The 18,026-nt window shown below is 39.2% G+C and overlaps 1 protein-coding gene across 2 annotated transcripts in view; it reads right to left on the reverse strand.

Moving 5' to 3' along the window:
• Positions 1-13,644: 13,644 nt before the first annotated feature.
• RORA (RAR related orphan receptor A) overlaps positions 13,645-18,026 on the reverse strand; it is a 398,251-nt gene continuing 393,869 nt past the window's right edge. For both annotated transcript variants that reach the window (XM_075713910.1, XM_075713909.1), the window contains 3 exons: positions 16,558-16,668; positions 15,153-15,265; positions 13,645-13,809 (listed from right to left, as the gene is read on the reverse strand). In XM_075713910.1, coding sequence (XP_075570025.1) covers positions 13,645-13,809; positions 15,153-15,265; positions 16,558-16,668 — 389 coding nt within the window. The remainder of the gene's footprint in view (positions 13,810-15,152; positions 15,266-16,557; positions 16,669-18,026) is intronic.

An 18,026-nucleotide genomic window follows, 5' to 3' on the forward strand; every position in this document is an offset into this window, starting at 1 on the left:
GCAGTCCAAACCCAATTTCATTAATACTGGGTATAAATTCTAAATACAGTGAGAGAAATTCTGATGGAGCTACACCCTTCCAGATGTTCATTAATCAAAACCAAACATGGGGTTGAACTTGCTGGAATTTTGAGAAAAAAACAACAATCTTGTTTTTAATTTTTCAGAAAAAGAGACAATGTTGTCTTCTACACAGACCTTACCTTCTAACCTTTTTTTTTTTTTTAATATAGCAGTGTACGGGCTTCACACAATGCCAATTTTCTCAAACTATTCTGAAAGGCATAAGAATAGATTTACTTCTGTCTTCCTCACAAATAACCTAAACCAATACCCACTCACCTCTCTAGGTTTAAAAAGCCGAATTACTTCTTTGTAGGGCTTTTCGTATTAAAACCAGGAACAACATCACTACCCCAAACCCGCATCGTGGATGTGTATTACTTAATTGTTCCGCATTTCTGAGCGTACATAAACACACAGGCTAACTCTCCCTCGGGGAAAGCGCACTCACTCCTCCCTTCCCCCAGCGAGAGAACGACAAAAAATGGCGCCGCCCCGCCCTCCCCCAGCGACGGGGCGGAGCCAGGCGGGCGCGGGAATCCAGGCCCGCCCCGCTCCGCTCCGCCCCGCCCCGCTCCCCCCGGGCGCATGCGGGCCCCCGCCGCGCGGCGGGCTGGGGCGGCGCGTTCTTCCGCCGGCGGGGCAGCGCGAGGGGCCATCTTCCCGCCACCCGCTCTTCGGGCGCGCCCTGCTAGGTTAGGGGGAGAGGGGTAAGCGTACTCACCAGGTCAGCAGCTGCCCTTTGGCCGCCATCTTGACGGGCCCCTCGGGGGAGCGTATTCGGCGGCTCCTCGTCTCTCTGCCGCGTGAGCCTGCCTCACGGCCTTGGCCAATCAGCGCAGCAGAGCGCGCGGCGCGCGGGATCAGGTGTCCTGAGCCAGCCAATAGCAGCATGGGCGCGAGCAGCTGCTGGAGGGGCTGCGGCGGCCATCTTGTGGCAGGCGGCGCTGCTGCAGGGTTGGGGTGAGGGCGTGGGGGGTGCGCCGCCGCCGCCGAGGCCCGTGCCAGCCCTGGCCCCGGCCCGGCCCCGGCCCCGGCCCCGCCCCGCCCCGCCCCGCCTCGCCCCGCCTCGCCTCGCCTCGCCTCGCCTCGCCTCGCCTCGCCTCGCCTCGCCTCGCCTCGCCTCGCCTCGCCTCGCCTCGCTGGGAGATGAAATGCGCCTAAGGCCTCTTCGCGCTGTGGGCTCCGCTCCGACTTCACGTTCTTCGCTAAGGTGTGGCCCTGACCAGATGTTGGGTGCCTCGAGCAGCAGTTCCCGCCCTGGGCGTACGGAGGTGGCGGGGCCAGGCTCTGCCAGGCAGCTCGTCCCTGAACGGGGTTGGGACCGTGTGTGAGAGGACTGAAGTGCCCCGTGGAGGTCGCTGCATTTATCAGCTTCCCTCTGCTGGGCTTCCAGCTTCCCTGGCTCACTTCACACTTCTTAATGTGGGCAGAGCACAAAACCTTTTTTCTGATGATCAGGCTTCCCAGTGTGGTAAAATGTGGAATTCAAATATTCTCAGTAGCCGTAGGTCTAGGTGATGGAAACTCATTTGCTTGTGGTGTTACAAGAAAAGGTGATCCCCTTCACAGATCTACAGATGGAGAAGAAGGAAGTGAGGATTGTGGTGTGAAGCAAGCAAAGTGTTCACAGCACCTAGTCCTGTAACTAAACCTCTGGGCACTATACGCAGATACATAACAATAGCGAGATGATTCAGAATGAGGTGCAAACCCACCAACAAAGGAGTCTCTTCAGCTTGCTTGCAGATCAGTTTCAAGGACATTGTTTGATTTTAATTCTGCCCTTTTTTGGTTTGTCTATCTCAAGAGAAGCAAAAAGGTTTCTCTTTCCCTACTGGATCCACCCAGAGCCCAGTCCTGGAGGTAGCCTTGTAAGGAGTAATGTTACTTCAGACCCCAGGTACAGTAACAGTTACATAGCCAAATGATTAGAAGACTTAGCCCAGATTGTGAATGTGGCAGGTTAAATCCTACTTCAGTGTGCATCTCTCCAAAACCTGCAGTGTCTGGGGTTTCTTACGGTGCTACTTCCTACATGTGATCTTTCTAATTCCATGACATGAACATCAGGAAACACTTTTTCAATGTGAGGGTGACTGAGCACTGGCACAGGTTGCCCAGGGAGGTTGTGGAGTTCCCATCCCTAGAGATCTCAGAAGCTGTCTGGACATGGTCCTGGGCAACTGGCTCTAGTTGGCCCTGCTTGTGACCTCTGGAGGTCCCTGCCAATCTGAACCAATCCGTGATTCTGTGAAGTTGTTGGGGTTCAAAACCACCACCACATAAACCACAGTTAGCTTTCCTTATAGGCAGGCATGAAAGTCCTCAGTTTGTCTCTCACTTCAGAAAAATTGCTGCATTTTATATTGAACATATATAGTTGTTTATACTAACCTGTATCTTGGTAGTTAGGAACTCTCCTGTGAGTGGAAAGATTGGGCAGAAGTCATGTCCTGAGGATGAGAAAATTAAATCTGGGCTTTCCATGTCTCAAAGACTGCTTTAGTTATGGAGCTGCTGTAGAACAAATGGCACTACTTAAGAGTACAACGGTTCTAAGAAAGTGGTGACTTCCACTGGGTTTTTTTTGTAGACTTGATCTGTAGGTGAAGGCTGCTTCCAGATACAGTGCTTCAAAGATGAATGCTAATATCTGTTTCTGAATCATGGTCAGGCATATAAATACTGAGCTCTTAAAGCTCTGTCAAGACTGAGGCATTTCTGGGTAGGTGCAGAAGTAGAATTTTACATGCCTGAAGTCTTAAGGGCAAGCATGCTGCTGACATTCAGGTGCTCCCACATTTAGCACAGCATAGGGGAGTTGCAACTTTGAATTTTGATGCCTAAATCGTATTAAAACCTCAGTTTTGACACCCAAATCCTCATTTAGCTCTAGCCTGAAGCAGTATTTCCAAAGTCACTAGGAAGGCCTTAAGTCAGATTTCTTGTATCTTGCACTTGATGCAGTGAACTCTGATTTCAAACAAGAAGGCACATTCAAGGAGAGGGAAGCTAGATTAATCCTCATTCATTCTGAGGAGGGTTAAAGCTCTTGTGGGCCAAAAGGGGAGCTTAAAAGGTGCTCAGGAGTCTTCTTGTTTCCCTGCTGCCAAACATTACTTGATATATGTGCTGAACAGCTCTGATATACATGCTTGGAAGCACAGCCTAATTTTGTAATGGTGCATTCCTTAAGGAATAAACCTAATGAACCACAATTCAGGAAAACAAACAAGATGCTACTGACAAAAAATTAAGACAGATTTTTCCATTAGAAGCTGAAGTTTTATTACAGGATAACAGTACATAAAGCACATCTAAAATCGATGTGTTCAATGCACTTAATAAAGGTAATGTAATATTAAAGGTACAGTTTCTAAGTACAATATAACAACATTCATATTAGAATGAAAATTGGAGTATTTAAAAGACAACATTAAATCTCTTATTTTTACAGTCATATTTACAAAATGAATCAAAATACTTTTTTCGGGACTGAGTAAAATAACAAACTTGAATATAAGCAGGCTATCGTAAGAGTGAGTTGGAAAGGTCCATGAAAGTGAAAAGTTAAGTGATTGGGTAAAGATCATTAGCAAAGGTTTAGTACAATACCACTTTAGTATTCCTCTTGATGGCTTACATTTTATTGTGGCTAGAAAAGGAATTTATACATACTGTACACATAACAGACAGCATATATTTACATGTACAGTATAATTGCATTTAAACTTGTATTTACAGAAATTTGAGTGTATCACTCAACGAGGTTTTTGAAGTCTATGTGCTTAATCTTCAAACTGGTGTATATTTGTAATCAGCATTTATTCTGGTCTTGTTAAGTTGAACATTTAGTAAACAGGGAGAATATGTTAACCAAATGGTTTTGCATAAATATATCAAACTATTATAATTAAAACAACAGGGAGAACGTGTTCCTAGCATTATGTATAGGTTAGTACATACAAATTTAAGAGCGACTCCTTTTCTCTTTGAAAACATCAAAAGGTGACTTAAATCAACAAGGGAAAATAAAATTGTCATGGCTTATATTTAAATAAGATTGTAGCTTCAAGAGGTTTTTATAATTGTCCTGATAGTGTTTGCAATTAAACATTCCACTTATGAAAATATACCCACGGTGCAGTAAAGTTTGTATTTATTTTTAGGACAACAGTATGTTTGCTGTTTAAAAAAAATTATTTATATATATATATTCCTTGGATTGAGGGTATAAAAGCAGTGCATGGAAGCCAAGAATCATGGCTTTAAAATTCACTACCTTCTATTATCAAAAAGTGCAGTAAACAGAAACATTGTATTTAATAAATTGCTCAAAAATCTTTGCTAAAGATCTTATAAATTCAGTAATATTACAGAAAAATTCTAATAAATATTTAAAAGGTTAATTACCTCCTTAGTTAGATATTTGATATCCATCAGTTTTTAAGAATTAACATGAAAACAGTATCTAGAATGAAAGGAACAGGGGATAGGAATACTTTTAAGGGTACATGACTACGTAAATTAAGGTATACATGAAAAATAAAAACAAAACCCCCAGACCTGACAAAACGTTGCAAATTCCACTTCTTAACTAACTTTAGTTTCTAATGGCTGTCCTTGGATATGTATGCATGATTTATAAAGCATGTCCAAGGACTGAATTTAGCCATCCATCTATCATGGAAGATTTACAGAAGATTCCTATTTACAGTAACTGGAGTTAAGTGTGTAGGCATGGCCTAGTAACATCCGCAGTTTGAGCGTGTACAGATCCTATTTAAAGTGAAGAGGGAGGAAGGCACCCAGCAGAATAACATCTATAAATATCAGATGCAACGACAGGATAGAACTCTCCCAACAAGCCAAATAACTACCTCCCTTTCAGACGGACAGCATATTGTAATTACTTTATACTGGCAGATTAGCTGTTTTTCTTTTTTCTGATACGATACAGGCAGACTGTTTTAGCAACCAAAAGGATAACAAGCTGGACAGAACATTTTTAATAACGTTAATAATTAATAATGTTAATAATGTAGAAAAAAATTCTACATTTGATATCAAGTATCTGTACCGGTGAAGTAATTTTCTCCTTATTAAATATACTATAGAATAATTTATATAATGACACTATGCATTTAAAGAGAAAACCATGTCCCAAATCTTGTACTCTGATACAGGTACTTGTTGGGCATATGTTGGTGTATATATATATATACACAAATATATATATATTTATATATAGTTATACTCAGTGAAATTAACAAGACCCAAAGGTGGTATTGTCTAGGAATAAAAGGGGTTTGTTTGCTTTTGTTCACAAAAGTAACTTATCTAGCACCACACATCAGAAAAACACAAAAATAGCACACTCTAGTTCTAAACAGCTATGTCTAAAATAGATTATATAGTAAAACAGATATTATACAGCATAATGTGGTATTTGATAAACAGATAAATATTTGCACTGTGTAGGCTGTTTATAGTATAACTTTATCTATACAGAATAAAAGCAAAAAGTTAACTGTATAGAGGTGAGCAGAACAACATTAAATATTATGACTCCAAAGCAGAGACAAAGTTAGAGTTGAAAGAATAGAGCAAGATAAAATGTTTACAGGCCATTACAAGTCCTTAAATTAGTAGTAAAATAAGGAATCAGTTGCTCAAGTTTAAGAAAGCAGTAAACAAGAGATTGCATTTACATGCAGATGTCTAAAACTTGTATTTCTTTTAAATCTATGCACAAAAAGTCATTTGTTTTTATTGCTTGACATTCAGTTATGGCTAGAGTATTTTTAACCTTTCTTTTGTACTTTGGAAACAAGAATATTGTTAAAGGTGCCATAAAAATGGACAACATTGAAAACAGTTTGCAAATAAACCACCTAACACTGCAGTTCTTTATACATTTTAAAAAGCCTTGTCTGGGGTTTGTCATATGTTAAATATATTTAATCTGGGAAAATACATTGTAGCTTGAAGCCTCCCATTGGCCCAAACATCCAATACAAAAACACATCTCCAGAAAAGGAGCAGGCAGACAATACAGTTACATATAAAGAAGCAGCCAGTTAATGTCCTAATAGTTCAAATGTTCACCACTGTTCTGTAACTTGTTTCTAAATCAATGTAGAAATGAGGAACATTTTGGATTTAGAAAGGTGTACAGTACGTATGCCTTTTTGTGAAATAAAATTCACTGTATTGCTTATGAATTCTCTGCATTAGATATAGATAGAATTACAGATTGCAAGTTCCTATAAAGTTTGTGCATCTACATTAAGACTTTGTGGGGTAATTTAGGGTAGTGTTTCTCAAACCGAAAGTCACAACCATTTGAAAGCTGCCAGAGTGTTTAGATTATTATCAAAACGCTCTGTCAGGCAAACGTAGCCCGGTTCTCCAGCGCAGAGCATGTGGCTGTGCTGGCTGCGGATGAGCGCGCTGGCCAGGGAACTCCTCCCGCTTACTGGATGCAGCTCAGCCCCCGCAGCGTGGCGGGGCTGGAAGAGCTGGCTGTTGGCTGCCAGCACTTGCACTAGCCATGGAGTTACTACTAAGCGCTAGCAACAGCTCAGTTCCTCCAGTTAGTTAGGAAATGCCGCCAGTAATTAGAGCTGGTTCACACTCCCTGCCCCAGAAAAAGTAAGTTAATGCCAACACAGAGAGCCCTATGAAGAAATATAGCCCAGAGGGATTGTGCTTTCAGAAAGCTTGAGAAACACTGACTTACAGGAAAACAAGTATACAACGGACATATGAACACCGAAAACATGCAGATGTTAACAAAAAGGTGTGATGTCACACATCAAGTTGAACGACTTGATTGTGAAGTTCAGCTTGAAGGAGTAATGAGATTATGAGGGAAGACATACAAGTGAATATTGTGGCAGAAGAAATGAACCTATGAGTATTGATCTGAAGCCTTTATCATGTTTTGTTTCTTATTTGGATAGCCTACTTATTGCTATAAAGTTATTGCTATATTCTACCAATGATAAAGGCAAAAAGAAAAAAAGAGATAAACAGCAACATTACCTATGAAAAAGGTAGAATACAGCTTTTATTTTGATGTTAAAATTCTATTTAGTACCTGAATAAAGTTCCAAAGATAGACTGTATATTATCCTAAATGTTACGTATTTTTCCCCTCAAGTCCAGTGACTTAGCATTATCTAGCGAGCTATTATCACAGTACTAGGATTAAAGCACATACTGCAATGATTTTTAAATAAATACTCATTTAAATTTTAAAACTTCTCTTTTTGTTGTTGTATTTGGTATTTGTATGCATTTGCCCTCATTTCCACCAAATGATTTACTGACAGGAATATTTAAGCATAAAGAAAATAGGAGGCTAATATTCAAATATATTAATGGGTGAAACTTTTGAAGTAATAAATATTAGTATTAATTATGAAAAAACAATTCTAATAGTTATATTTCTCCAGCTAAGGAAAACAAATGTTTCTTCTGTGCAATCTGAATCGGATAGCACAGGTAGAATTTCATATACTCAATACTCAAGAGAAAATTGTGATTATTTTTGGATATTGTATAGTAAATGCTGTTTCTGACATTTATATTAAAAGTTTATGTACATTGGGGAGTTTAGGAATGTGTAGAGAAAAAAAAGACACATTGTTTGTACAGCTTATACCGTGCAACCTGTTTTGTTCATCAAGTACAGACTAGGGAATGTCTATGCCAATCCAAAAAAAGATATTGTAATGTTTGGATCACCCTGCTACATTGTTAAAACATCTTGTACATATTAACAGTACGTTTAATTGATCTGCAAGTATGTAAAGAATAGGTTCTACTGCAAATCAGCAACAGGAATTTTCTTCTGCTGTAGATGCCAGAAGAGGTCATACTTGCTAAGCAGTTGCCTGCCTTGGAAGGCCATTCCAGGCTAAACTTGACCGTCAGCTTGTAAAACCGTAAGAAAGGTTTCCCTATTTATTAAGCAACCTAAAATAAACAACTGGAAGCCATACACCCGGTGAAAAAACCCTCAATAACCTAAGATACTGGAGAACTGATGCTTTTTGCAAGACGACAGACATGCTTGATGGAGAAATTCAGTCTCTTCCCAGGCTAACCAAAGTCTTGAAATCTTGCTCATTCTGTTTGTAGTTGCTTATTTACTTTTCTGCTTGCATTTTCAAAAGGGTGTGAGGCCATAAACCAAGGCTAATTGGGACAGGCTTCCAGAATCCTACAATTTGGCACTTGGAGACTTCCTAGACATTGCTGGTTTTTGTGCCACTGTAATCACTTGGAATTGCTGTATTTGACGTACTAGATATGAAAATGTCTTCAGCCTCAGTGTTTCTTTCCAGTCAGGTTTTTTGCTTTACCATGAAGCATATGCAACAACAACAGACAATGTCTGAATTGTTGTTCCTGTATTCCTGCAGATCTATGTTCCTTTCTATGTGACGTCATTGCCGAAACCTAATTATTAGCTTTTCATTCTTACTGTCCTATCATAAACTGATTTGTTTTCTTTGACAATAATGTAAATACCGAAAACTCATTTTCTGTTGCAAAACACTGAAATTCAGCTGGAAAAACAGTCCTATCATTATAAAAATGTCCAGAGGGTATTGAAATTAATTTCAATCACTTATTTAATGGGTCAGCATTAATGTATTTTCCAAAATATAATAGCAAAACCTTTGCGCTGTTTGGAGTACTTTTGTTTTGAACAAAATAAAGACCAAAGAGCAGCTATACTGGAGAACTGAGTAAGAGAATGAGGCACGCATAGAGCATTTAGTTAAAAAAAAAATCCAGTTCTCTTGTGCCTGAGGGGGAGAGGGAAGGGAAGAAATACTAGCATATGTTTTTTAAAAGTAATTTGTTCCACCAGTAGTACTGGCCACCCTGTTGAAGAGTTTTAGAAGATCCCTGAGCACATTAGTTTCTGACTCTGAACCCCAGCTCTAAAATGATAGGGCTTCTGTTGTTGATAACGAGATGGATTGTCATTCACAGTTTAGTCAATCATAAGGTGCTTATCTATTTACCCTTTTTTTCACCAATCAGCACAAAGAACTGTCAGAAAATAACTTTTATTTTTCTTTTTTAAATAATAAAAGGGCACAAAATTTAAACAATCAATGTTTTGTGACAGTGGTTTAGGATTATTATCTGGCTGCCCCTCAACAACAGACAAGTGATTCAATCGACATTCCTTAGCAAAAACAAAAAACAAAAAAAAAAAGAAGAAAAAAAAAGGCAAAAAAAAGGAAAAATCCTGTACAAATATGTATTTTTCCCTGAGGGATCAAGGTTACACCCGCAAGTGCTCTATGTACATATTGCACTGTAGAGGAATGAAGAACATGTGCAAAAAAAGCAACAATGATTGAAGCTTACTAATCAAACCTTTTAATCATGACTGCTATGTCATCTTGCATTTTGGAATGTCGGAACACAGCTATTCCTTTAATCTAAAATGTAAAAAACAAAAAAAAAAGAAAGAAAAAGAAAAACACACCTCTACTATGGCACATTCAATGAAATAAAAAGTTTTCCAAAGACAAATAGACAAATTCCATCAAGAAAATAATACAAAGTTCGTTCGTTTGGTTTTTTTTTTTTGTTTTTTAGAAAAATTACATTACTTTCTTTCATTGTTTCACATTACAAAATTTTTTTTTTTAATGTTTACACAAATCACATTTTATTGCAGGAATATTTCAAGTGCCATCAAACATTTATAGAAGGGTTAAAAAAATAGAAGTCTCTCTAAAGTGGTCCAGACAAGGCTTTGTATAGAATAAATCTTTTTTCCACCTTCTATTTTTGACTTAAGTATTTTGAATACATTTTCTTTATTCCATTGACACTTAACAGCCTAGAAGCAGCCACTCACACGTACCCACTCATATATTCATGTGCGCACACAAACGTACTTTCTCACACACACAGAGGTGCACATACACACACAGATATCTTGGTATCCGTACTAAGATAGATAAGCTTTAATAAAGAACAACCAAACTTAAAAACAGCCTCCCTTTTCACCTAATCCCGTAGTTTTTAAAACGTCAAACAATGTTGGAGATGTTGAAGTATATTGGGGTGGTGCGAATGACAGTATAGTATAGTATCTCTTTCCTAGAAGGCCAGAAAACACTCTGTGGATAGATACAACACCCAATGAAAATCTCTTTGCAGACTTTAAGGAACAGATCATTCAAAACCGATATATTACTCCTTTATCTTCAGCTATCCTCATGTTTTTGTTTGTAATGACCTGGGCAGATGATGAAAATACTCATGTGAATATCCACTGTCCCCAGATACGGTTTTGAAGTGAATATTCAGCTGATCATCTGATACCAGGCCATAGCCCCAGGCGTTCTGCAGAGTGCATTTCCTCTGCCGCGCTGGGTTCTTACATGGCCGTCGCTCTGACGTTTTTCTGTGCCCCCTTTCATAAAAGCCTCCTTGGCAACAGAAGTCTTACCAGCACATCTGCCATGCTGTATCCCATTTTTCCCTGCCTGTCTATGAAGAGCAACACAAAACCAATATTCTATTGCCAAGTGGCTGTTAACTGTGATCAGGAAAGCAGAGTTACTTGGGGTATGTATGCACAGCCCGATTTAACAAGGTGCCAGTACACAGGAGCTCCCACGGACAAAAATGACAGCACTTTCTGGCCTGGAAGATCACATCACAAGCTGTTTTCAGATGCAAAGGGCTTTCACAGCTAAGGCCCTACCTGGAACCTTTTTACGGTCACGTATTTTATTAGTAAACGCTCCAAAAATCTGTGTTGTCAACGACTTGTGGGTGTAAATATGCTGACCTAGATACCAAAACAAAGCCATTGGCACCTAGATGCCTGGTAGAGAACTAATAGCAGGAAAAGGTAAGAAAAGGACATGACTGAAAATTAATCCCAAAATATTTTGCCTGGTAGTCTAGTTATTGTCAGAAGTAGGAGTTGTATCTCTCTCCCTAAAAAAGTACAGGTCTTACTTTGTTATTCATTAGTTGACACTGAAATTAAGTTTAGTTGATCTTTACAGGACTAGCACCTAAGGCTGGTCACATTCAGAAAACATTTGTTAGCTAAAAGGGTTGCTTTAAAAATAGGAACACACATTAGAATGAAAGTACCATATTGTGCCAGCTACTCCAATAAAGTAAACAATGGTTCTAGGAAAGGTGTTTCAGTGAGACTGGAGAGAGCATGTGCTGGGCTGTGAGCTGCCTTTTTGGGAGCAGGCAGGATGGAGCAGTAAAAGGACGGCTCTATGGACTTTTTCCAGAAGCCCTCTCATGCCTCCATCCCAGTGCTCATGGAGGTGCAGGTGTTCCTGTCCCAAACTCTGGGGGCATACTGCTTTATAGGGGAAACATATGATGCTCATCTCCCCCTCTTTTCAAACCATAGAGATGAGTGACAGCTGTAAGCTTCCCTGATGTGGCAGACTATAAAATTTTTAATAGCTGTCACAGCTAAATGTCTCAATATGACCCCAGCGGAAACATGTTCAAATCTTAGAATAAACCTCTACTTTGCTTGTAATAACCCACTGACCTAATTCTCCTTTTTAAAACAGTTAGGCTTCAGTGCGCTTCTATTCACTTCTGTGACTTCTCAACGACTATATGTAAGACATTGTTTATCCTTGGAAATTAAAGCCATGGAGCACATTCTGTCTCATTCCTTTTTTCTTTTTTAAAGTTCCTGGCTTTTTCTTACGTACTTCATCAGAAACTTCATTTGTGTAGGCCTACAAGGCATGCAGTTACACATCCTCATCTCATCCAAACCAATTATGCACCTTTGGCTCAAGCAGCCACAGTTTATTTTGTGATGTCGTTTATTGTGAATCTGCTTCCTTCAGAACTACGTTTGCTTGCCAAATTTGCTCAGAGACAGTATTCTTCCTAAAGGGAATGGTAATTAATAACAATAAAGACTGCAAGATTCAGCTTACTGGCTGGTTATGCAATATGGGAATCACAATTTCAGAATTGCAGAACGCAGATTTATGGTATTAGTGATTTCCAGGCATTATACAGAGTACAAACCAATGTTTTCTAGCAACAGTGTGCCTTTACTTTGTTAGTCTGTCCCCATCTGATAAACTTTAAAGTGCATCTTTTTAAATAAGGAGAGCAATGGACTTCTCTGTTCAGCTACCTGAAATTGAACTGCTGGACGCTGGAAGAACATGGGTCAGTGTCTCATCTCACTGAAGTCAAAGACAAACCTCCTATGGATTTTGATAGGCTAGAGTTTGGAGTTTGAAGGCATTGTTTACGATATGGAGTACAAAAGTATGTAATATTATGTATAAAAATTACTTTTCCACATACATGTCATACACACATACTTTTACTGTAGATACAGACTTGAGTAAATACCTTCAAACCTGGATTTATGGTGGGCAGAAATACACTTTATTTAATAGCCTGATTTTCAAGGATGCTGTGTTACTCATTTGTAAATTATCTGTAATTGCTTAGTTTAACTTTGACCACAGAAACTCAGCACCTTTGAAAATGAGGCTTTTGACTTGTGCATCTAGATCTGAATTTAGGCATGTAATTTTAAACATCCAGGTTTGAAAGATTTGAAAACAAAAGTACCTTTGAAATTAACAGCTGAAAAGCTGATTTTAATTTAGAAAATTGTCATTATTTTCAACTCTTTAAAAAAAAAAAAATCTGTGTAACCATTTCAGGATATGACCAGCCTCTCTTTAAAAGTAACATGGAAAACAGCAGCATAAATACCTCCCAATGTACCAGTACCTGCCAAACCTTTTTCAGTTAAACTTGAATTTCTGGTGCACATGCAACACAACAATGAACACGCTAGCATTTAATTTAAAGAAAAAGGTGCAAAATGAAAGTGCCTTATCAATTCAACAAGAAAAGCTATACCAGTAACTACATTTTATATTAATTAAAACAATATATAAACAATATCTCTTTTGCTATATATAGTCTTCATGCCCATTTACCCTGTAATATATTATAATGCTATTGTTGCTATTGCTATGGACCCTTTTCATGCCGTTCTGTCTACTGGCAAACAGTGGTAGGTGAAAAAGATCGTCCTTCATGAAACAATGCGCAAGTTGTGCAAACTGATGCTGAAATCTCTGCAATGCACACCAGTCGCTGATTACTAGGTGGACTCTCTGTTCTGATCAACAAATTGATTGTTCTGTCAAAAGTCTGGGCAGTGAACTACAAGAGAAAACAACCTTCTGACATTAGTACCCTCAGTCTGTGTAAACAGAGGTCAAGGATTGAGAAGTTGAGACAGAAAAAGGGTCCATATTTGTAGGCATAATGGAAATCATATGCATGAGAAAAACAAGTTCAACTTTGTTTCATTGTTTCCCATCCTTCGCCTGACCCCGACCGCCAAGAGATGTGCAGTGTGTTGGCTCCCTAGGTCTGTGCAGGGCCATATAAAGTGTCTTGGTTTTCTTTCTTTTTTTTCTTTTTTTTTTTTTTTTCTTTTCCTTTCTTTTGTTTTAATGTTTGTACTTCGGACATTCTAGAAGTGCTTGGGTGATACGTTTACCCATCAATTTGCATCGCTGGCTCAAATTCTGAAGTGAACAACTCCTTGTAAAGTGGAGGAAAATGAAGTCGTACAATGTCTGGGTATATTGCTTTAAATGCCATAAGCTTTTCTGTATGTCGTCCACACAGTGCTCTTAAAGTAGACACTTTGCATATTAACTGTAAAAAAATGAACAGAAGTCATACGGTCATATATGGAACCAGGCCTCCCAATCTTGCTCTTAGGATTAAAGCGCTCTCAAACACTTTGAGTTCACTTCAACTGTTTACCTTAACAGTGACATTTCAGATGCGTAGTCATGGATGTTTGTTATGTTAGATTTAAAAAAATAAATAAAAAGAAAAGAAGCCACTAAAAAGCTATTTAAGTAATGAACTAATTCTGTTTGTGAAATTATCTTTTCTTTAAGTTCCTAGAAAAATGTTTCCTTGCTTGCCTACCAAGCACTGGATTGATATAGAAGTATTCATGCAACTTAGTCACTCTCTTGGAAGTAGGCAGTCCCAACTACTTTTAAACCCACTGTGAATATTATGGAGGGAAGTGGCAATGCAATACATGAGGCTTTTTTAATTTATGCCAAATAAGGTGAAAAGGAACAGACCAGAAAAATCTGTACTTCAAAAATATCACTAGGGTACTCCCTGAAATTACTGAGTAAATTATTTTTATCAAAGCACGAGGTAGAAACTTTCTTCCAAAGGTATACGAAGTATATGCTGTGAAAAAAATTACATGAGCTAGGATTTGAAATTACGACAATCTGCAAAGGCTGGGCTGGACCGTCCTGCTTCTATCGGAATTAATTCTACGGTGTGAAACTAAGCATAAGCTTTCCGGCTGTGTAGAGTTCTAAAAGGAACTACCTCTGCAAGGAAGTGCCTACCCTTCCCCAGTTCTTCAGATTTTTGTTTGTTTGTTTGTTTGTTTTAAACATCACACCACTTTTCCATTCTTGAAAAGTTAAATGAAGATACTTCAGATTAGCATAATAGTATGTAGTATCTCTTCTTTCTTCCCTAGGCATCAATATTTGGAAGAACTGTTGAGAAAAAGGCTGTGTGGGGAACTTCTCGTGGAAGACTGACAAACAACGTTAGTTTGGGTATTGCATGTTATAACAACTTAATTGTCATGCAGGCAGAGATTTCACAAGGATTAAAGCATGCATGTTGTAGAACTGAAATAGTATTCTGTGTGGCAGAAATGTTGTGTAGGAGAAATAGGATAAAAACCTTCATTGCTTTTCATGAAGTTCAACATTAAAATGCTTCCTTTCAGACCATCACCAACCTTGTTCCCTAGGATATCATCATTTCACCTCTTCTAGTTTTTAGTAAATAGTTTCAGCTAAGCACCTTGATTTCGAGAAAAGAACAAGGAATTCTGCGTTTATAAATAACAAATTAACTGTGTAAAAGCTTTTACACCGTCATTAGGATACCATTCGTAAGAAAGCGTACTTTCACAGTCACGTGACAAGGCACAGTAGGAGTCTTACCTTTGTTAGAATTCCATCTTCTCGGTGGTTCTTCTGTAGAACGTGCTGAAGTGCTAGCTGGATCTTCTGTTGGAGTTTTTCAATTTTTACTTTCTCCTGAAGCCATGAGCGATCTAAATATAAACGGAGTTAACACCTCTAGTACTGCACACATCAATCACAGCGCACCAGGAAGTACTGAGTCTGTTAGAGATTCATCTTTCTTGTTTGCAACCTTCCTTCCACTTCTTATATACTTTTATACAGAAAATGAGTTTCAAAATTAATAGGTTTTGGAGTATATTTATTATGTGCATTTAAAATTACTTTTACAAAGCCCTTAATTAGAAGAATGCAGCGTATCCGAGTAAGATTTATTAATCATTTGCTAACAAGGTCTGTATAATGCAGGGTATTTACAAAATGAAGCTAACAACTTTTTGTGGGAAATGAAGAGATCGCATAATGAACAAGCAGTTGGAGTGGATCTTCTTGCTAAGATCTACAGTGACATACAGAAAAATCAGAATTAGCTGCTACACCCTCTGTGTGGCAGAACTGGGGGATTCTGAGGCTTACATACTAAGACACAGGGCTAACATACTTCCCATCTGGCAAACAGCGTGAGAATGTATTTATGACAGCCTCAGTAAACCCACCGTTGCTAGCAGACTCTTCCATCACCACCACTCCTGAGTCCACTATGCTGCAGTCTGAAAACAGTCTTTATTTCCTTGGGTGTTATGCTGGACATGAACTGACTCTCTGCACCAGTATCTTGGTTCGCCCGACCTAATAAGCCTTGCCAGAGCCTGGAGTACTGTGCATATCTACTTGAGATTACGAAGTTATTTTAGTCATGGGTACGGCAGACCCAGGCTGACTCTTGGGGCAACCTGTATGTCGGGCACCATAATTCTCAGCGTACCCAGTTTCACGACGGGGACGGATACCTAAGCGACGTCAGTACCTTTGTACCACACTAAAACGGCAACCCCGCTTAACAGACCTGAGGTGACACTGGAAGCATTCTGTCATCTGCCTGAGATAATTCTGCTACAGATGCAAGCTCACATACATTGAAAGCTGACTATGTAAATTCAGTGGCTACCTTCTGCCTGTCTCACCTAGATTGACCCAGTGGTCTCACTCACATGCATTTAAGCTTTTGCAAAGAAGCAGAGTCCTCAACGAGGTGAAAATTTGGAAAACAAGGGCTTAGATTAGGATTTCCAACTTAAGAAATTTATTCCTAAATTCATAGTTTTAATGTGTTTATTAAAATAAAAATTCTGGTCAAGAAGGAGACACTGAAAAAGACGATGACATTTCACACTGTCCAATAGTCTTAACATTATAATTAAAAAGACTTCAAAATAAAAACAACTTCTACCAAATAAACCTAGAGCAAACCTTTATCTCTTACCTGCCGACATTAAAACAAACGCAGAAAACAAAGCTATCTCATCTTCTGTCAGGTGCATCGAACATAAACTTTTTCCAAATTCAAACACAAAACTAATGAAGTCTTCACAACCTGCCAAAAAGAAGGTACAGCTCATGCCACATTGTTTAAAACTACTTGAGAGCTACAGAGTTGTTGCTTTATGCTGATGGAGGTGAAAAATGGATGTAAAATACGTCATAGGTGAACGGTCTTCTCCTTAAGGACTGTGGAGCGATGGTAGTGAGATCTCACTCATGCTTGAGCTTACTATCCCATTCCCACGAGTCCCCAGCTCCCACACACATAGTGGCAGCCACTATTTGGGAGGTTTTGCACGCTGTATCTTTTCCACATTTGGTTTCTTTTGGGGTAACTATGGATAAAACCCAAGCCATTTTCAAGGTCAAAATTGGTTTAGCTTTGTTTCTCTTCTAAACTGAACTTTCTCATGTCACTGTGGCCTGGAGGTTTGAAATGCGTACTCGAAAAGTGCTGGGTTTAAGACTGTTGAGCAGACAGAAGAGGGAGGGGAGAGCGGCTTACAAGGTACGTGCAGGAGCAAAGGGAGAAGCCAAGGTCTGAAAGCTTTTCATGCAGAAAAGGAACGCTTGTCTCCTTTCATCCATTCTCTTGCTCACACAGGTGTAAGTCAGGTTACTGCTGCTGTTACACATGCTGTTACGCAGTTCACGAAAGTGGGTGCAGCCCTGCTTTGAAGGGGATTGCAACCTGATGGCAGGGGGCTCTCCTCTGCAGATCTCAGCCCCAACCCAGCCTAAATTGCTGGCTGTAGTTGGTAACAGATGAAAGTTACGTTTCACTGGAACCCCCATCTGACACCGCATTCTCTGCATTGTTTGCACTCAGACCTTGTACCTTGAGGTGTCTCAGAAAGGCAGAGAATACTTCAGTAGTTGTACAGCATGCTCTGCTGCTGTATTTTCACTGCCCTCCAAAATGGCTTACATCTCAAATCTAGACCCAGTGAAATGCATCCTTTTAAAATTCGCAACAATATCCAGAAAAAAATTCAAAATGATAAACTGTGGTTTAATAACAAAATTGCTTCACGTTATTTTACCTCCAAATAACTGGACTTTGCAAATTACAAAACACTACTAACATCTTCAAAGCAGTCACGTCAGTATATCCAAAATTAGCTTGAAATCTGCTGCTTTTTCCAACAGGATAGATAAAAAGTTTCACTAGATATGAAATCTGGGCTTTTGTTCTTAACAAGTGTGTCCAAACTGCTCTGCCCTGATTTAAGTATTGAATTTCAACACCAACAGTCCTTTACTGCATGGAGTTAAGCTGTTTTAACTCCTGAAACCAGATTGGCCTCAAACAGAGCCAGCATGACTGCTTACAAAATAAGCAGTTTGAGCTTTGGAACTCTTGTATTTTAATACTATAGCCTGAATTTTTCAAAGCAGCTGTCCCCATGC

Source organism: Pelecanus crispus, chromosome 7, assembly GCF_030463565.1.
Source record: "Pelecanus crispus isolate bPelCri1 chromosome 7, bPelCri1.pri, whole genome shotgun sequence".
NCBI classification, from domain to species: Eukaryota; Metazoa; Chordata; class Aves; order Pelecaniformes; family Pelecanidae; genus Pelecanus; species Pelecanus crispus.